The sequence below is a fragment of the Schistocerca serialis genome, chromosome 6 (assembly GCF_023864345.2).
Source record: "Schistocerca serialis cubense isolate TAMUIC-IGC-003099 chromosome 6, iqSchSeri2.2, whole genome shotgun sequence".
Classification (NCBI taxonomy): Eukaryota; Metazoa; Arthropoda; class Insecta; order Orthoptera; family Acrididae; genus Schistocerca; species Schistocerca serialis.
The window spans coordinates 477127468-477149805 of NC_064643.1; the positions used below are offsets into that span (position 1 = coordinate 477127468).

The following is a 22338-nucleotide window of genomic DNA, read 5'->3' on the forward strand; positions in this document are numbered from 1 at the left end:
AATTGCAAAACGGTTAAGAGAAGTTTGGCAGAGGGTAAAACTTGCTAACACTCAGGCTTTGGGAAATCGGCAACACACTGGGCAAAGTAGAGGTGAGCTACCACAATACAGGATCGGGCAGTGTGTATTGCTAGCAAACTCTAACATCTAAAAGGGCAAAACAAGGAAGTTCACGAAGTATCTAGAGCCATCCCAGGTCGTCAATATGTCTTCGCCGGTAACACAACTACCGACTAGGACACCTGTAGTACATGTGAATAGATTAAAAACGTTCAAAGGGGCGACTGACGCATTACCACAAGTTCATTCATCCTTACCAGAAAAGGAGAAGTTGCCTAACAAAGGAAAAGATACACATAAAGTACCATACGAATTTAGGTCTGCTTATCTTTGATTCTGTAGATATACAATGATCCGAAGGAGGGAGGGTATTGACGATAATTCCTATTCTCTTAGGTGGTGTACCAGTTATAATGTCCAGAAAGATTATCTTGGGCATAATAGTACTACACATTTACAGATAGCATATCTACTATTAAAGTTAATGCTGACAGAGATAGTTCATGCCTCACCATATAATTTCCAGTAGTAGGCACAAACGAGTGGACATAATCAATAAATAGGCGCACATATAGGCTCAAGAAGTGTTATTGGTCGCAGAACGAAAAGATACTCATCTATTATTATGTCCACTGCAGATCTAATCAACTGAATTGGAGAGAGTGCTACCACTTGTCCAGGCAGGGTAGTTCAGATTGACGAACATGCATGTAAAATTTCTTGGGAAAATGAAGCAGTAGAGTGTAAATGGGAAGTACTAACCCCACAGCCACATTTACAGGTAATATGAGATCATTAGATCTCCATATTTTCACTAGAAACAGTGATTGTCAACTGTTGCAGAAACGGAAAATCAACAGCGACGATTACCTTTTCTCGACCAATGTTGTATTAGGTGAAAGAACCATTTTACATTACCTCCTACAACAAAACCTTGGATTCTCTTCAATTACAACATATAAATGAATTGATAATCTCAGAAAATGGAAGAATTTCTATTGACTAGATATTACAACATATAAAACAATATCATGAGAACAAATGTTGATGGTTTTGAGACAGCAACATTTGTTTCAAGGTAACAGCCACGGTCTCCAACCATGTCATCATAAGATAAAATTGCAATATCATGAGAAACACCAGCAAAACATAATAACTGTTAGAGCATCCACAAGAACTGTCTTCCTGATTCTAGTACTCATTTGTGCAGATTACATATGCTTAAAACGCAAAATATCCCATTCAAACGAAATCACCAATCCATCAAATACCCATGGAATGGACGCGTACTAGAGATAAGAATCAAGAATATAAACTGTAAAGCGTATTATTAGTAGTAGGAAAGCAGAACAGATGTAAAGTTAGATAGTTAAGTTAACACAGTCTAAGATTAAGAGCCCTACTTTTCAGCTCGAGAAGCAGCCAAGGGATTGAACTCTGAATATTATTAAACTGCAAAGACAAAACATCTACAGACTAGTTTAGTAACAGACAGAGAAAGTAAAATTGACGACAAATCTCTTAGACGATGAGAATGTTATGCCACAGAGCAGAAAAGGGGAAGAAATTACAATTTTTCCTAAGTTCACGTTAGCGCAGCCACAGCGAAACCAGGCAGAGATGGTAACATAGCCATGCAGCAAAAATAAACAATCAACACTGTAAGTCAATTACATGCATGAGCACATATTGCTACATTGGCACAAATCGCCAGACACAAGTTACAAAAAAAATGGTTCAAATGGCTCTGAGCACTATGCGACTTAACTTCTGAGGTCATCAGTCGTCTAGAACTAATTAAAACTAACTAACCTAAGGACATCACACACATCCATACCCGAGGCAGGATTCGAACCTGCGACCGTAGCGGTCACTCGGCTCCAGACTGTAGCGCCTAGAACCACTCGACCACTCCGGCCGGCCACAAGTTACACACTCAGCAAAACGACCACTGAGAGAGAGAGAGAGAGAGAAATAGATATATTTCTTAGCTCTTGGTAAGTGAAGCAACAAGCCTTATCTCAGATGCAATTGCACCTTTTAGAGACTTGACAGTGCACTTAAGAACCTATAAGAAATTGTTAAGCAATCACAGTGGAACGAGGATTGCTGACTACTAGTAGAGAAGCACGTCACATTCGGTCATAATGAACCGAGCCTCACGTTGTTACCTTCCGCCTGTTTCCATAAATACCACATTCCTCCAGTTCTAAATACAGTTGATCATGGTGATCAATGGCGTTCATACCAAAGCACTTTATTCTGTGATTATTACAGTGTTGTGACATACATGTATCGGAAGTTCCAGTACCCACTGCTTGTCATTCCTGAGATGACAACATCCAGCTAACCACAACCTGCTGCTTATGGTACTTCACATTTGCCACTGCCTACACATTGTTGATAGCGATGCTGATGGTCTTTCAGCACCAGTACATCTTCCAGTTCTTATCACACTAACATCATTGTCACTTTCAGGTGAGAGGGCCGTCTGGTGCCTCTGCTGCTGATCATCGTTACAAGCACTTCTCGGTGCAAGGGCCTACCTGTCCAGTGGGGCCAGGATCAGCCAACTACATGGTACATCCCAACGACAGGTCATTGTGTGTCATTGTCATCTTCAATAGCAGGATCAAGGATGTTCTAGCACACACTCACATTATTAGTTCATGTGGAGACTGCCAGACAGCAGCCCACAAGTCTTCAGCTGAACTGCTTGTGTAGCGGCCTTGACAACAGCCAGCTGAGCTGACATCAGGAATCAGCAGATCCCACCATGTCATTGGCATGGGGTGTCAGCTGAGGCTGACATGAAGACACTGAACTGTAAATCAGAATCATTAAAGGTTAACTTCATAATCATGTATTATTGGGGCCAAAAGACTCTCTACAGTTTCCACAGCACCATCCTGACAATGCAGTGGGTCTCCGCCAGGCCTCCCTCCACTAAATTAAGTTTAAGGCTTCTCAGAAAGAACACAAATGTCAACTAAAATTCGTATATGAACTGACATACAAATAAAGTGACAGTCAATAGCCCCCTTATGAGCATATTGTAAAGTGTGTATGTAGAACTGTAAACGGATCCTAGCCAAGGCTCGACATACGTTACATACCAAGAACAATGGAGAAGTAACCCTTGTGCCCAATTTCTGATTAAGCCACCTCACAAGGACAATCACAAATTTAAAAATTACAGGGTCGCCACCAGCCCTAACAAATAAGAAAAGACCGAACTGGAAATTATCAGTTCAATTAAATTAAGAATTTAATTATAAGAATGCAATTTTTTTAAAGACACTAACAATATGAACAGCATTGTATGTCGTATATCAATGAGCTTGTTTAATTAAATTGAGTTTTCCTTCCCATTTTTGTCCATCAAAAGCAACAGATTAACTTTTAAAAAAATCAGGGAATAGAAAATTAATTTGAGAACTGGCATCAATTGGAAAGATAAAGGATGCAGAGTTTATCTTTTACGTAGCACATTTATTTCATTATTGAATTTGATGCGCATCCTATGAATGCAAATGACTGGTGCCTGAATGAAAAATTTCACTAAATAATTCGCCAAAAAATGGTAGAATAGCGAAATTAAAAAAGGAAAAAACACAGAAAAGGGAAGTGGAACACAATAATTCAATCATTCCATCTACAAACGCACCACAGAAATAGTTCAGAGAGATACCTATTACCATTATGCTCATGCACTAGTTTGGAAAGAGGTTTATCCGATTCGCAAAGTTTGTATAGGAGATATCACGACATGTAATCCGCGCCTGCCGCTTACGAACGGCCGAACTTCAGCTCATGGTAAACTTGATTACGAGTTAACTGTTCCGAAATTAGACATTAAACAAGGCGCAAATGTAAGAAATTTTAATGGTGCCATAGCAGAATGATTTCGCCGTCACGAAATAAAATTAACTCAGCAAGGCAGCAACCCTCTCTAGGAGCTACGAACTGTACTCACCAACCACTAGCTGCAGAGTGTCCTTTCTCCACCGAGCTTCGCCTAATTACCGGTGCCACGGAAGCTACCAGAGGGGTAGGCTTCCGCCGCCAACCTGACAGACATACCAACCTCAGACTAAAAGAGGTAAACCTCTCTGTCCAGGTACTGGGATCCTAAGTTGGTCATCCTGTGCTACCCTCCAGACGAGAAGCAAACATCACCTGCTCCTAGCAGACGACAACCAACTCAACATCCCCCACAACAGAAACCCAACCACTCGTAAAAACACTCATTCAGTCACATTCACGCACACATAGGGTAGGGTGTAGGGAAAACCGTAATACGTACAGGACATGATTTCCTATGGAACATTAAAAAAAATCATACATAATATCATTTAATAAGCCTTAGTTTTACTGCTCAGTCTTTCTGGGACAGTTAATAAATTAAACCGCAATCAGGTGGTGGACAGAATAGGATGCACAGAATCCAGTGAGACAAGCGTCTATGAAACGACTCCACAGAGATGTTTCAGTATCAGTAAATTTCACAGAGTATGAACTCCGCATTAAATTTGGTAAATTTAACGAAGATTCCATACAAACTATTGGTGGATATGTCTCATGGTGTCGCCTATCATGACTTCCACCTCATTACCTACAACACCACAACCACACTCAGTGCACTTCTTGGCACAGTAGGATGGCGAAGGGGACTGGTATAGAGATAGAGTGTGTGCAGTCCACTAAAAGCGCTGTGTGAATCGGATGGCAATACTTCTGACCAGAAAATGGAATAAAAATTTTAATAAATTTATTCTAAAATACAAAATTTTCATTTCTTTCACACTCTATACAAACATCTAGAGAGATTATGTAAAACAAAATTTTAGTAATATCTCCAATGCAAACCAATCACCCATTTTCGTAACTACATTTGCATCTGCAGCTGTTGAATATTCCTCAAAAGGCAGTCATTCTTTCCCTGTGGAAATACGCGATATGATTCATTTTCCTCAATGATTATAGTAAACGTAGACGACAAGACGTAAAGATTATGTGTAATGCATTTCACCACCAAAACGATCATGTTCGATCATGCTGGACATACCCTCATATGATGAGAGGTGAGAACATGTAATGCACCCAGGAACATTACCGAACGTGATCGTTTTGGTTGTCTCGGTGTTATGGTGTGGGAAAGCATAACGTTGCATTGGCATACGGACCCTAAATCTTTGGACACGGTGCACTCACCAGTCAACGTTATTGCAGCAGTGTATCTCTTCCCAATGGGTGTCTTTTCATGGGTGGATTCGGTCCTACCTTCATTTTTGTGGATGGAAATGCACGACCGCGTCGAACTGCATGGGTGGAGGAGCTACTGGAATGACAGGATATTAGACAAATCGATTTGCCTATCCGTTTCCCTGACTTAAGTTCCATTAATCACGTGTGGGATGCATTGGGAAGATATATGGCAGCATCTACACATGCACCAACGGCCGTCCAGCAGTTGTCGACCTCGTTGGTGAAGGAATAGTATGCCCTACCACAAGAACTGCTCACCAACATTGTGGCCAGCTTGGGAACACGTTTCATAGTAAGCACAGTCGTCTGCGGGGATCACACTGACCACACACACCCTATTTAAAACCATGTCCAGCCTTCTGTAATATCCAGGGGACCATCATGAATCACGATGTCTTTCAAAAAAAGTTTGATTCTTGTCCGTCTTATTCCTTTTAGTTACCTTGTGTCCTATACTGCAGCAGTTCTTTCTATGTATGGTCCAACTTTCATCGAGCTACGTTACAGTAACACAACAAGCGAAAGTTACTTACGCCTGTAAGTTTTGCATAGGAGTAGAGTTTTTCTGAGCTTATTAAGAAATCACAAACATAATCTTCTTTCTGTGCACCATTACAATCGAGGTGGACCTACAGAGAGACAACGAAACATTGCACCACACTCCCTCTTTGTTTCTCTATGGAAAATTTTCTGTCTCAGAAGAGAAATTTTGCATCGTTGTCTTCCAGTTCAGTAGATGTACGACCTCGATCTGATATCATAATGGAAAGATTCATCATCGCCATATGAGTCATCTTTCGAACTACACTGTAATTTCTTGAAGAGTCTCTCTTCCTTCTTTTGTTGGAAGTCTTCTGATTTCTCGCATTTTATGTTTTCATCTTTAGAACCGCTGTTGAACTTGGATTGTTAACTATCTCTTAGTTCTACCCCTAATTAACATTAGTATACAGAAGAATTTAGAGATGTCCCAGCTTTTCTCTTTCTGTTGGACGTCTTCTTTTTCGGTTGTGGTGATGTCTCCACGTGTAGAACTAAAGCTTTCAATGAACAAAGAGTGGATGCATAAGAACATTTAGAAGAGCAACTAACAGTTGCATCAGAACGCTTAGAAGCACCTTAATTATAACCTGATACGCCCTCTTGGAAAATCAGCCTTTCTGCTACTACAGAACAAGTTTTCAACTAAAAAAAGGATGAGTGCGTAACAAACCACTCTTTGAGTTTGCATTACACTTAATCTCAATGTCTAACACGCGCGCGTAGTAGTTGAAATAAATTTACGAAAACTTACCTGCAGAAATTTCACAATACTGAAACATACACTTCCTTGAACAGTGAATGATGGCAAGCGGTAGACAATCACTATGGAGCATTATGGAATCCCTCAAAAGTAGTATATCATATTCCCACGAGATCACAGCACCTAACAGACGCGGAACACCGATATTCCATGTCATCCGACTGTCCCATGAACCCACATCTCCTCTAGCGTATAAAACCTTCGTTCGACGAATAGTTTAGTACTGCTCGGCACTCTGGGATCCGCATCAGATAGGATTGATAGAAGAAATAGAGACGATCTAAAGAAGAGCAGCGTTACAGAGATGCTAGGCCAACTTTAGTTTGTTGTTAAATTCCGGGAGCGGACGTTTCTACAAGTACCAACTGATATATTCCACCGTGCTACGTACACCCCGCAACACGGTTAAAGTATCATTTCTTTGGAACTCCATAATTGTCGCCCATTGCGACGTAAAAGTTTGAAATTTGGCTTACCACCTTCCTCTGTGATGGTGCAAAAGTGTGGCGCCCTGCGCTTTCAACCTCGGGGTAGGCGATGCTTCAAACAGCTAGGTGTTGCCACATGCGAAAGAAAGGCCAGAGCTCAGAAACTCATGTAAGGTGGATTAATGATGTCACATTGGCACCAAATTCACCACAATTCTGTCGAACCCCACCGTGAACATGTCACACGATGGGAATATCGCCACACCCCGTCTTACATTTCACCCTTTCTTTTGACGCCTGTGCTACAGGTGATAACCGCGACGCCCAACGTTGGAAACAAGCTGTTTTCTTATGGGTGACTGAGGAAGATATTTCGGACACACTGTCGCTCAGCAAGGCCTCAAAGGGTGGCACAAAAGAGCGTCAATGAAATCTCCCTTCCTCTTTGGCCGTTCATTTATCCCCTCCTATTTGGCCGTTCATTTACAGTCAGTTATCGGGCGAAGTGACGCAATGGTTAGCACACAGGACATTCTGGAGGATGACTGTTCAAACCATCCTAATTCAGGTTTTTCGTGATTTCCCTAAATCGCTTCAGGCAAATGCCGGGATGGTTCATTTGAAATGGCACTGCTGACTTCCCTCCTCATCCTTCCCTAAGCCGAGGGGACCGATAACCCCGCTTTTTGGGCCCCCTACCACCCACCAACGTCAGCAGCGACATCTCTGGTAGTGTTGTCGAATATGCAATCAATGCGCTTTTGCACAGTGTGTAGATAAGCAGTGCGAGAGATGAATGCTTTGTTTTATCGGTTGCAGTTTGAAATGGGTGCAAAATATCTGAAATGTCACGAGGCAGTGTTCCTTATAAATCATCCAAAGGGACCAAACCTTTCATGTGGAGCTGCCACTAAAATTCTTAGGAAGTCAAAGACATTCGTTGCGAAGTGGGTCAAATGATATTTAAAGGTTGGAAACGTGGATGATTTATCGAGAGAGGGCTAAAGTGCCAGGCTATAATCGATAATGGCGGCGACTGGAATAACCATTAGGTAATGGCCTGCACCTCAACAGGTATGGGAAGTGGAGGTTGGCAAAGCTTATAGGTGACAGCATAGGTGGGGTTGGTGGGATCATTCATGGGAAAATTCCTGCAGTAGTGGGTGTTAGAGCTGCACCTTTTTTAGATTGAAGTCAGCTGATAGGTATTCCTGCTTAAGGGAAGTCTCTATAACAAGGGAATCACTTTTGACAAAGCTTAGGTATCCGAGTAATGAGGGAATTAGTATATAGGTTAGTGAACTGCTTATAGATGTTGACTCTGAAATTATTGGTATATCTGAACACTTCTTACATAAGGAGATAATTCAGAGGCTTCCTTTACCAGGATACAGGTTGGCTGGCAGCTTTTCGAGGAGCTCTTTGCGGTGCGGGGGAGTAGCCATGTATGTGAAAAACGGCATCCAATTTGAGTCAATTGATGTTTCAAAGTACTGCACTGAAAAGGTGTTTGAATGTTGTGCAGGTGTGGTTAAATTTAACGGAGCTAAACTTCTAACTGTTGTTATTTATAGATCCCCAGACTCCGATTTCACAACATTTTTGCTAAAGCTAGAGGAGGTTCTTGGTTCACTTTATAGGAAATACAAAAAGTTAGTTATATGTGGTGACTTCAATATTAATTGTATAAGTGATTGTGCAAGGAAGAGGATGCTGGTAGACCTCTTTAATTCATATAATCTTATGCAAACCGTATTCTTTCCAACGAGAGTACAAGGGAACAGTAGAACAACCATAGACAACATTTTTGTTCATTCCTCATTACTAGAAGGGCATTCTGTTAGCAAAAAGGTGAATGGCCTTTCTGATCATGATGCACAAATTTTAACTTTAAAAGATTTTTGTGCTGCAACACGTGTTAAATATAGTCATCAGCTCTTCAGGAAAGCTGATCCAGTTGCTGTAGAGACCTTTGCAAACCTTATAAAAGAACAAGAGTGCCAAGATGTTTATAGCGCTGATACAGTAGACGATAAATATAATGCTTTTCTCAAGACTTTTCTCATGCTCTTTGAACGTTGCTTTCCGTTAGAACGTTTAAAACAGGGTACTAGCACAAACAGGCAGCCTGGGTGGCTGACTAGAGGGATAAGAATATCTTGTAGAACAAAGTGGCAATTATATCAAAACGTTAGAAACAGTCAAAATCTAAATGCAGCAGCCCATTACAAACAGTATTGTAAGGTGCTTAAAAATGTTATTAGGAAGTCAAAAAGTATGTGGCATGCAGACAGAATAGCTAAGTCTCAGGATATAATTAAAACCATATGGTCAGTCGTAAAGGAAGTTGCTGGTCTGCAGAGACAGGTCGAGGATATAGAATCAGTGCGTAGTGGGAATGTCCGTGTTACTGATAAGTCGCATTTAAGTACAGTATTTAATGATCACTTTCTGAATATAGCTGGTGAACTAAATAGAAACCTAGTCCCAACAGGGATTCATATAGCGCTCTTAGAAAAAAGTATTCCGAGACTGTTACCTGAAATGCTCCTCCATGATACTGACAAGAGGGAGATTGAGTTAATAATTGAATCACTAAAGACCAAGAACTCTCATGGATATGACGGGGTATCTAGCAGAATACTGAGGTATTGTTCTATGTATGTTAGCCCAGTTCTCAGCCATATCTGTAACTTTTCCTTTAGGAGTGGTCGGTTTCCTGGCCGATTAAAGTACTCGGTAGTGAAGCCACTTTATAAAAAGGGAGATATTGATAATGTTGACAATTTTAGACTTATTTCTATGCCATCGGTGTTTGCTAAAGTTATCGAGAAGGTCGTATATACAAGGTTACTGGAGCATTTAAATTCACATAATTTGCTGTTAAATGTTCAGTTTGGTTTTAGAAATAGTTTAACAACTGAAAATGCTATATTCTCTTTTCTCTGTGAGGTTTTGGACGGATTAAATAAAAGGTTGCGAACGCTAGGTGTTTTCTTTGATTTAACGAAGGCTTTTGACTGTGTTGACCACAAAATATTACTGCAGAAGTTGGACCATTATGGAGTAAAGGGAGTAGCTTAAAATTGGTTCGCCTCTTACTTTAAGAACAGAAAGCAGAGGGTAATTCTCCGCAATATTGAGAGTGGTAGTGATGTTCAGTCCCAATGGGGCACTGTTAACTGCGGCGTTCCCCAAGGGTCGGTGCTGGGGCCACTGCTGTTTCTTATTTATATAAATGATATGCCTTCTAGTATTACAGGTGATTCAAAAGTATTTCTGTTTGCTGATGACACCAGCTTGATAGTGAAGGATCTTGTGTGTAATATTGAAACAGTAACAAATAATGTAGTTCATGAAATAAGTTTGTGGCATGTGGAAAATAATTTGATGCTAAATCACAGTAAGACTCAGTTTTTACAGTTTCTAACTCACAATTCAACAAGAACCGATATTTTGATCAGACAGAATAGGCATATTATAGGCGAGACGGAACAGTTCAAGTTCCTAGGCGTTTGGATAGATAGCTGTTGTGGAAAGCCCATGTCCAGGATCTTGTTCAGAAGCTAAATGCTGCTTTATTTACCATTAGAACAGTATCTGAAATAAGTGACACTTCAACACGAAAAGTAGTCTACTTCGCATATTTTCATACACTTATGTCGTATGGTATTATTTTTTGGGGTAATTCTTCTGATTCAAAAAGGGTATTTTGGGCTCAAAAACGGGCTGTTCGAGCTATATGTGGTGTAAGTTCGAGAACCTCTTGTCGACCCCTATTCAAAAATCTGGGAATTCTGACATTGCCCTCACAGTATATATTTTCTTTAATGTCGTTTGTTGTTAGCAATATTAGCCTATTCCCAAGAGTTAGCAGCTTTCACTCAGTTAATACTAGGCATAAATCAAATCTGCATAAAGAATGCACTTCCTTGACTCTTGTGCAGAAAGGAGTGTAGTATTCTGCTGCATCCATTTTCAATAAGCTACCACAAGAACTCAAAAATCTTAGCAGTAGCCCAAACTCTTTTAAGTCTAAACTGAAGAGTTTCCTCATGGCTCACTCCTATTCTGTCGAGGAGCTCCTTCATTATAACTTACGACTTGTCACCTGAATATGTTTTTTTATATTTCATTTTATCTGTTTCTAATATCATGTTATAATTTCATGTATTGACTCGTTCCATGACCATGGAGACTTCTCCTTAATCTGGTCCCACGGAACAATAAATAAATAAAAAATAAATAAAAACTGTGCAATTAGTAATAACATATATTTGCATGTAAATATGTATTTATAATAGTATCCTTTATCCCGTACGAATAACGGCGTACACTTTCTTGTGGAACTGACTGTATACAGATGTCGTGGTCGAAATCGACAGTTTAGTGTGCGACGTCCAATAGAACGAACTTCTTAACAATTTTTGTAATCACTGACACCTTCGCACGATTCAAACCCTAACTGAGGACATTGTGAGGTTGGAACTTCATTGAACTTTATCTGTGGCCTCTGCAGTTCAGATTTACCCCAATTTTTGCTATGGTACGCTGGTTGGAACCACTAGGGACTGTTTAAAACAATTCGACCAAATTAATGTGATCCGAAGCAGCCAACGCCGGTTATGGTTTCTCAGTCATCTTGTTTCCCGCCCTTTTGTGGCGTGATCGGGGGTAAGGGAGGAGGGGGCACGCGGCATTGAAATGTACGTGAATAAAAGCGGCAAAGGGTCCCTCTAAGATCCCTCAACACCCTCGGTGCCATCAGCTCAGCTTTGGTGAGCACTTTAAAAACGTACCTGTACATAGAAAACCTGCTTGCATGTGCACGGAATAAACAGACGGTGTCTCTTACAAGTACATTTGAAAAGTGCTCAACAAAGGTGCGCTTTTGGCACCGAGGGTGTTACCGGACTAGAGAGTCTTAGTGGCACGCTTTACCGTTTTGTTCAATGTCATATCCTCCTACCCCCACCCCGTTCGTGAACACGCCACAGAAGGACGCGAAACAGGGGGCCTGAAAAAGCACAAACATCCATTGCTGCTTCGAATCGCTTTCAGATTTCGGCGAATGGTTTTGACCAGTCCCTAGTCGTTCCACTCTGCATAACAGAGAAAAAATTCCGGTCACACTACACTCCAAACGGGTCAGGTCATGTTCAGCGGTGATTGCAACTCCACGATGTCCTTATAGAGTTGATCGCCCGGGGGTGTCAGCAACGTCGAATGTTGTCAAGAGCGTCATCTTGTTGCTCATCGAACTGTCAACTGTTGTTTTCGACAGCGAAATATGTAACAATCAACTCTCCAAGAGAACGGGTGGTTTCACTGACGCTCTTTACGCCATCGCCTGACACTTTTTTATGTCTAATCTGAGCGATGGTGTGTCTTAAATGTCTTCCTCGATGACGCATAAGAAAACCGTGTGATTTCAACCCTGGGCGTCGTGATTCTGACCTCCATCATAGAGGCGTCAAAAGAAGGGGTGAAATTTGGATAAGACGAGGTGTGACGACCTTCCCCACGTGTGACACATCCAGAGTGGTGTTAGGTAGAACTGCAGCGCAATCTGGTGCCAATGTGACATCGTTAACCCACCTTGCACCTCACAAGAACTTCTGAACTCTTGACTTTGTTTCGCATGTGGCGACATCTATCTGTTCGAAGCGTCTCCGAGCCTATGGGTGACGCCACAGGGTGGCACGTTTTGCCCCATTACAGGGGAAGGTTGTAGGCGCCTTTGAGACAAATTTCAATCTTCTGCGTCGCAATGGGTCACAAGTACGGGCTTCAAAGGAATGATCATTTAAATTTGTAGCGCAGCGTATGCTTCGCGAAAAGACCGTGAACGTAAAATTAGAGGGATTCGAGCTCACACAATGGCTTACCAGCAGTCGTTCTTCTCGCGAAGTTTTCGCCACTGGAACAGTAAGAGAAAAAGTGTTAGTGGTACACGAAGTACGCTCCGCCACTCACCTTTAGATGGATTGCGGATTGTAGATTCAAATGAAGATGTAGAGAGACCACATGTATTCGATGACCACTGACTCGTTCTCTCAGGCAGATTATCAAGCATATCACAATATCACAAGTTCAAATTTCGATGCGGATATCGATAACAAAGAGCGACCAAGCAACTCGATTGTGAAGTTGTACAAGCTGTTTGTGTTGCCAGGTGGGAAATATCAATACAGCAGCAACCTTTGTTCGGCAGATATAAAGAGAGGGCGGTCCACGGCAGCCGCAGACTTCCTGCAGAGATGTCTCGACTAGGACAGCTGGTGCTCTTGGCTCTTGCGCTCAGCGCCGCTGGCGCTTACGCGGCCGTCAGGAACCTCGCCATCCCTTCGCGGCCGCGGCTCAGCGGAAGGATAGTCGGCGGGGCGCCCGCCAACATCTCGCAGTTCCCCTGGCAGCTCTACTTTATCACGTGAGTGCTCTGCTAAGTTCAAACAACGAACGAGAATGCAGCCTGCTGACGTTTTCGACATCAGACCGTATTTCCGTAGGTGAAAGCCCCGTCATTTTGCAGGCACAAATGCAACGAGGAAGTGCTGTGCAAAGAAATTTAACCAAGAAACAAAATACGATATTTGCAGGAAGACAAAACAAACACACACGTACGAGCGTACACGGACGCACGCACTCACTCACAAATACACACACACACACACACACACACACACACACACACACACACACACACATACACACACCTTAAAACAACTAGCGCTCCACACAACTCAAGACGGCCAAGTTACCGTTCATAAATAGTAATTACCAACTGATGAGGTAGTAGCGTTAGCTCTGTCCCTCTTGTTGTTTGACGAGAACGGGATACCAAGCAAAATTTAAGCAAAATCGCCCGTCTGAAGGTGAATAACCAATCTAATCTCGACTGCTTACTTTATAACACTATACAAGTAGTTAGAAGTTCACGCCAGAATCTCTGCGTTGTTATCTTCCGTAGGATGACAAGTGCCAAAGCAATATTCTGCAGCCGTCCATAGGATGACAAGCGCCAAAGCAATATTCTGCAGCCGGCCGTTGTGGCCGAGCGGTTCTAGGCGCTTCAGTCCGGAACCCTGCTGCTGCTACGGTCGCAGGTTCGAATCCTGCCTCGGGCATGGATGTATGTGATGTCCATAGGTTAGTTAGGTTTATGTAGTTCTAAGTCAAGGGGATTGATGACCTCAGATGTTAAGTCCCATAGTCCTTAGAGCCATTTGAACCATTTGAATATTCTGCTACAGCAGATTTGCTTGGCTGCAGTAAGCGTGTGTGACGCTTATGCCCTATACACCGGTCCTCCACGAACCTGTTTGGGTGACCCAAGTATGACATGTCATAACTGCAAAAGACATGGTAAACACCCTTGTTACTCAGACCAATATCATCCTTTATAGACCCTAAAAGCGCCCTGATCTTAGCTGATGGATGAATAACGCACTTCGAACCGTGTTTCCGCACAATATCACCAATCGCGTTGGAAATCCGAATCACGGTTGGTCAGTTGCACAATATCTTCTGCTATAACCGTTCTCGCGGAAGGTGACTTCGAGATGAGTTGCCTCAACGGACAAACGTTCGGAGTCTAAGATAACGTAGGTCCTGTGAACCAAGATATGAAGTACCCCTGCACGCTGAGCCGGATGGTGACATCTATCAGCTACAAGATACAAACCATTGTTAGTTGCCTTTCTATAAACGCCATGTCCCAACGCACCATTAACCTTCATCCTGGCGAAAACATCAAGGGAAGGAAGGTAGTCATCCTTTTCCTCCTCCACATTGAAGGGGCTATTCGTGGACTGAGTTCAGACGTTCTAAAAAGCACATCGCTCTCTGGTTTCAACTATGCCTTGCAAATAACGGCGTGTTAGAACGTAGACTTCGCTCCAAACGCCAACATCTAACTTCACTGCCTTCTCCAGTTTCGGTTCCTAGGGAAGAATGGGCTGCCATTCCTCCGCAGACATTCAGAGCATCATTGAAGGTGTCTCCAACGTAGTTCCAGCCGTCATAAAGGTGAAGGGTGAACGCACGTCACATTAATGTCTACAAATAGATGTCCGGACACTTTTGATCTATTAGTATATATACACACATTATCCACACCGTTCCGGGAACTTGAAGTCTGCACCACGATACTGGTAGCTGTTTCAATCGGGTATCACAGTGTTCATTGTATTTCTGCTCTACTAACCGACTGTACCATGTTCAGCATGTCTTATTGTTCCGGAGTAGATATACACCTGACTTTTGTGGTAGCATGGATCGTTCTAAACATAGCAAACTAAAACATTTCTGATTGTTATGCGAGTGAAATGAATTTGAGGTCGTGTTTCCCTAGGATGCCACCCATTCTTCCAGATGTTGGGCCAGAATGGGACAGCCATCGCTTTTTTTTTCTTTCTGGTTCTGTTCCACAGAGTTCAAGGCTTCCTCGGTGGGATAGACGGTAGTAACATATCAATTAAATCAGTTGGTTGGTTGGGTGATTGGCTGGGGTGTAAGGAACTAAACAACAATATCATCAGTCCCTCAGTTCAGGGGCAGTTCATGAAAAATCAGTGACGTTCTTGAAGTACGTTTTCTTATGACGGAAGTACGTTGGTACGGTAAGATCGAGGCATTGAAGGCAGCAAGGATGCCAGAGCTGAGAAATAATTTACGGATTAGTACATCGCTCGGGTCGGTACGCAGCTAAGAGCACACGAGGGCTTGGTTCAAATGGCTCTGAGCACTATGGGACTTAACTGCTGAGGTCATCAGTCGCCTACAACTTAGAACTACTTAAACCTAACTAACCTAAGGACATCACACACATCCATGCCTGAGGCAGGATTCGAACCTGTGACCGTAGCAGTCGCGGGGTTCCAGACTGTAGCACCTACAACCGCTCGACCACAGAGGCCGGCAGCACACGAGGAGTCAGCCAGGGCTCATCCATTGGCGAGAAAGGCCCCACCCCACATCCACCCCCACCAGCCCGAAGTGCAGCGAAAACAGTTACAGAGTAAAGAATGTCTTCGAATTAAGGCTAGAAATTTAAAGGACATCTGTTGGATTGTCAATAATAACATGAGGAGAGAAACGAGTAATGTGGGAGGTGAGCGTCTCTGGGGCTCTGCTTACGAAAGGGGTCACCCAACCCACAGCCAACCGTGTGTAGATTGCCGTTTATACAACACCACAAACGGCTGCGTTTCGAGTAGCGCCGTGACGGAGAAGCATAGTTGCTGATGAATGGCGTCGCATTGTATTCGTTGTACACTACTACTCCAGATGATCACCGTCGGCTAGTGCAGCGGAGGTCTGAAGTGAGGCCCCGTTCTTCCAATATTTCCTCTTGGCGTCATGTGCGGGCGCCTATCGTGTATGACTTCAGGTCATGACTATTAATGATTTAGGGAACGTCACACAGGTACGTCACAAATATCCTGTACCCTCATGTATTGCGTCTCATGCGAAACTATCGTGGTGCCATTTTTTCAACAGGACAATTCTCGTCCACACGTGGCACATGTCCTATCAACAGCCTGCATGGTACTGAGTTACTCCCGAGGCCAGTAGGATCTATTGGGGTGTCTCCAATAAAACGTGTTTGAGACCAGCTGGGACATCAACCCTTCACAGTACCATTACCCTGGATATACAAGACCAGTTACAACAGGTGTGGGCCAGTTCGCCTCAGGAGATGGTACAACGGCTTCATGACAACTTTCCGAATCGATTCAGAGCAAGCATTCAGGCCTGACGGGTGCAACGTCATACTGATAAGTGGGCTCATACTGCCATGCCAAGTTCTTTATAAACTTGACTTGGTTTTGTAACCACTGCAATGATATCACATGGTCTCTCAACCCGAAAAGTTTCCTTTTTTTTCCTCCTCCCCTTCTGGGAGCTACATATTTTTTGTCAAGCATTGTATCTTCCATTAGATATCAGGCCACCCTGACAAAAATCACTTTCAATAGTAGCTGAAACGTTTGTTCATGGTTGTGCAATATCATACGGTTTACAGCCTAAAAAAATTTCACTCAAACTGACTTCCGCGAAAATCCGACGACTTACACCCCACGGAGAGGTCTGAGGTTTAGCCAAGAATGTTTGCTGCTCACGCTTGAAATGAAACTTTGTACGACCGCTCACATGCCAGCAATATCTGGAGTTGATAATTTCTGACAAAAGCTCTCTCGAATCTGTTTTTGTAGTTATCTCGTAAAATGATCTGTGCACTCTTTAAAGAGGTTACGCAGTTCACAACAGAGACATTAAATTGATTACTGACTCCAAGGACTTCCGTTATCATGCATATAGATAAGCAAAAACTTAATGGACTTGCTTAAAGTGGGCTCAGTAGGCTATGAACGTGACAGCAAAGACAAGTGAAAAGTCTGTTAAGATCAGGGATCTGTTTTCTTTAATTGCGGTAAATTAAAACTGAACGATCTTTTTGGATCAAATAATTCACTGTCACGTCATCTGTTTGTTTTTAGCTATATCTGTCAAGAAGCAACCGTGGTGTTCTCGTGGGTAGAGCACTAGACTCCAGCTCTGGAGGTCCCGGATTCAATCCCAGGTAGAAGAGGGGATCTTATATACTTCCGGTCCCTACAGGACGGGCCCAGCTCCACTCAGCCTGCTAAGGAATTGAGTATCTGGGATTTTACCCGGGGGTTAAAGGCGGCCCGGACGATGGGTTCGCCACCTTCTCCCTCCTATTGCCGCGACGAGCGGAAGTCTGCAATTAGTCGCAGTCAGGCCAGAGGCCCATTCACGGTTTGAACGTAACAGACATTTTTTTTCGTTTTGTCAATTTTACGTTTTGTCTCCAATTTTTGTAGGAGATGTAACAGCAGGTATTCATTTGTGTGAAACCGTTTACCTTAAACTATCACACTGCAGCACAATCTATATCATAAAACTCGCGTAAAGAAATTGTTCTACATTGTTCTGATTTGTAAGGTTCCAGTTTTTTAAGAAGGAAATCGCTTTTGCTACAGCCATTCCTCAAGTATTTTGGCTCCAGGAAATACTGAATGACAGTGCAGTTCAAAATATAAGCAGATATTCCCAATTACACATACAGACCGAATTAGTCAATCACAGGTAACATGTCGGTAGTACCGTGTAGCACAGCTTCTAGTCTCGATATGGTCCCAAATCGGAGAGGAACAGATGCACAAGTTTCTTCAGGTACGCCACATCCAGCATAAGCCATTCATTGACGATCCAGTAGGACGTAGAGCTACCAAATTGCAGAGATCTGCTTTACCAAGTCTCACCTGCTGTTCTTAAGAGTATCACACATTTCCTAATGTATTAAGATCATTCGAGGTGCTACAGAGTACCTGAGTGTTCGTCAAACCATGGACATATGGATGCCGTCATGTGAACACAGTTACTGTTACCTCGGAGTGTCCACAGCACACTCATCCTGAAGATATGGATAAGAGGGCAACACGTAGACACCGATAATGCTGCTCCATAATAATGGTCCATGTTCACGGTAACCTGAATGAGTTGGCCCCGAATCGTTGTACGAGAAACACCTCCGAAACATCAGAGAACCGCCAGAACTGAGTGTTAAGCTTTTCATTAGCCATAGCTGCTCTCTACGCCTTCTATTACGTGGAAAGAGGCAAAACCACGACTCTTTGTATTACAATGCACGGCTTCAGACACCAACTCCAATTCCTGTGTTGTCCCGCTTACTAAAGAAGTGTAGCTTTATGCGATGCTCTGGCTTCTCTATAAGATGCGTAAATCCCCAAATGTCAATAACTACTTCTCAGTCTTATTCATCACATCATTCTCTAACATTTTGAAGAAGGTAATGCACTTCGGGCTTGTCACACGCCTTTGTAGTAATGGGATACTTAATTAACCACATTTTGGATTTCAAAACAGCCACTCTAGTGCGTTAACTATTTATTCCTTCACGAAGCACACAATAAAATCTTTAAAGAATACAATATCACCAATTACGATCATCTATGGCTTATCGAAGGTATTTGATTATGTCAGTTGCAGTATTCTACTAGAGAAGTTAAGTTTTTATGGAATAGGTTCTCACTTAAGAAATAGAAAACAGAAAGTTGCCCTAGGCTGTTCGAGTAACACGAAGCGGGATGCCACAACGTCTGAAAGGGGAAAAATTAGGAGGGTGGTTTGAAAAGTTCTTGGAATCACCACGAGAGGTCAGCGCTAGCGCAACGAGTTGCTCAAGTGATATTCGTTGGACTGTTTCCTGTAAGCACGCGCCATGTCAGTGCTCTCGGAAGAGAGCTGTGAAGGTGATGTGGTTCTGTTATTGTTCCCGCGAAGATGAAAAAAAATCGAGATTCGAGCAGTGTTCAAGAACTTCATGCCGATTTCCAGAATACACTGGGAGAGGGGGGGGGGGGGGGGGTCTCCGCTCCTTCATATTCAACTGTTGCCAAGTGGACAAATGAATTTAAATTTGGTCGGAAGAGCTTAGATGATCATCCGCACAACGCACAATGGTCGGCCAATTTGTGTCACTACTCCTGAAATCATTGCAGAAGTGCACAAAACGGTCATGGAGGATCGCCGGTTGAAAGTGCGTGGAAATTGCTCACGCTTGTCAGATGTCATCTGGAAGGGTATATCACATTTTAACAGAAGAATTAGAAACGTAAAAATTATCTGCAAGATGGGTGCCGCGACTCTTGACGTGCGCCCGCACACATGTGTCGTCGCCATGTCAAAATTACACGAACTAAAGTATGAATTGTTGTCACTACTGCCTTATTCACCTGATATGGCTCCGTCAGACTTCCATCTCTTCCCAAAATTGAAAATTTTTCGTGGTGGACGAAGATTCACTTCAAATGAAGAATTGATAGCTGCAGTTGGTAACTATTTTGCAAGCCTGGGGGAAACTCATTTTCAAGATGGGATCAAGACACTGGAACATCCATTGGACCAAGTGCATTAATCTACAAGGAGACTACATTGAAAAATAAAAATAGTCTAGGTGATGTAAGTACTTTTTTCCTATTCCGTTCCGAGAACTTTTCAAACCACCCTCGCTTACTGCGCGGTCCACGTAGTTCTATCATTTTCCAACTACTGTTCTTGCTTTATGTTAATGATCCGTCCTTTTATTTAAATCAGCAGGCATGATTAGTCCTGTTTACAGATAACACAAATAGTGTTGTGACTCTTAACAAAGAATCATGAACACACAAAATAGTAAATGATGATTTTGTGAACGTTACTGATTGGTTCTACAAAAACGGCTTAGCTTTGAAGTTTGAAAAAACACAGCTCATCCAGTACTGTCAAGAATGTTCCTAGAGAGTTCTATGTTCTTGCTTGTACATATTCAGAAAATAGCAATCTGGAACAAATACATAGTAGATACAGTAGAACTTCTAATACATATAGGTCGGGTAATTTTTATCATAATAATAACTGCCAATTTTGGGGATATAGAAATAACTAAGTTAATATTTTTGTATATTTTCATTAACTGATGTCTTGCGAGATACTCCGCACTCAGACAAAATGAAAGTAATTAGAATTACGGGTGGAGTTCACATACATACATCTTGCAGGCATTTCTTTAAACAGCTGGAAATAATAACCACAGCCTAACAGTACATTATTCACTTACGAAATTCATTATCAAAAGTCCTTGTACTTTAACACACTTTCCAAATTTTTTCTTCGTTTCTTTTACTGCTTGTTAAACGTACAGCTTGAACACAGAACTGGCGAAAGGCTATACTCCCTTCCCAACTACTGCTTCCCTTTCATATCTTTCGACACTTATAACTGCATGTGGTTTCTTTATAAGTTATGGATAAAATTGTGCTCCCTGCTGCTTTCCGATTTTGGAACGGTATGTTTAAGTCAACATTGTCTAAATTTTTCCCTAACTCTACAAACACAATAAATGTAGGTTTCAATAAATGTAGGTTTACCTTCTTCAGCTTATCTTCTAAAATAACTCGTAGGGTTAGTATGGCCCTAGTTTTGCTTCGGAACCCAAACTGACTTTCCTCGATATCGACTTCTGTAAATTTTTTCCATTCTTCTGTAAATAGCTCCTGTCAGTATTTTGGAAGTGCCGTTTGTTAAAATGATGATTCGGTGATATTCATAGATGTCGCCACTTGCACTCTTTTGAAATGGAATTGTTACAGTCTTCTTGGAGTATGAGGGTATTCCGCCTGTCTGATACGAGATGAGATAGTTTTATCATGACTCAAATCATTGTGAGGGAATGTCGTCTATTCCAGGTGTCTTGTTTCAGTTTAGGTCTTTCTGAGCTCTATCACATTCTTCTCGCATCACTGTATCTCCCACCTCACTTTCATTTACTTTCTCTTCTCTATCTATCAAGTTCCACATGTCTTGCGCACCTGCATTAGGCAGTGGCGTCGGTACACTTCACATTACCAGCTAGCCATCGAAACTCTTTGTATACACACAAACAAATACACATTTGACATGAATTACATTAAAAATATTTCACATCGCCTGGCTCCAACCAATGTTTGCAGGATTTTCCCTTCGCTGCAATACCGAGCGAGGTGGCGCAGTGGTTAGCACACTGGACTCGCATTCGGTAGGACGACGGTTCAATCCCGCGTCCGGCCATCCTGATTTAGGTTTTCCATGATTTCCCTAAATCGCTCCAGGCAAATGCCGAGATGGTTCCTTTCAAAGGGCACGGCCGAATTCCTTCCCCGTCCTTCCCTAATCCGATGAGACCGATGACTTCGTAGTTTGGTCTCTTCCCCCAAACCGACCAACCAACCTTCGCTGCAATGAAAATGATGGGACCGTTAATATCCTCCCTAGTATTTCCAACTGGGAGTTTAGCTTCCAATGGGTCAACATTCAAAAGCCCCCCTCTACTTTTAAGTGTGGGGTATGAAAAGCATTAAAAAAACTTTCGTAATTTTGACGTCAGGTTCATTTCCTTTTTATAACCCTTCTACATATTCCTTCACCGTTTTGCTTTCCCATCTTACAAGGAGACGGCACGACCGTGGGGTCGGGGACAGCCGGCACGGTAGCTCAGCGTGTTCGGTCAGAGGATTTAGCTACCCTGTGTAAAAAAAAAAAAAACTCAGCGAACGAATCAACGATCAACCTGAACAGGTGTCATCGGACGTCCACCACGAACAAATTCAACGAACAATCTAGAACATAATGAGATCAAAAAAAGAAAAAAAAGGTGTTTAGGGCTCGGATTCTTACGCCAAAGATCTCGTGTTCGATTCCTCCTCTGGCACT

The 22338-nt window shown here is 42.4% G+C and overlaps 1 protein-coding gene across 1 annotated transcript in view; it reads left to right on the forward strand.

Moving 5' to 3' along the window:
• The first annotated feature begins 1091 nt into the window (after nt 1-1091).
• LOC126484941 (trypsin alpha-3-like) overlaps nt 1092-22338 on the forward strand; it is a 31854-nt gene continuing 10607 nt past the window's right edge. Inside the window, exons 1-2 of the mRNA XM_050108542.1 lie at nt 1092-1138; nt 13235-13489. Of these exons, the coding sequence (XP_049964499.1) occupies nt 1092-1138; nt 13235-13489 (302 nt within the window). The remainder of the gene's footprint in view (nt 1139-13234; nt 13490-22338) is intronic.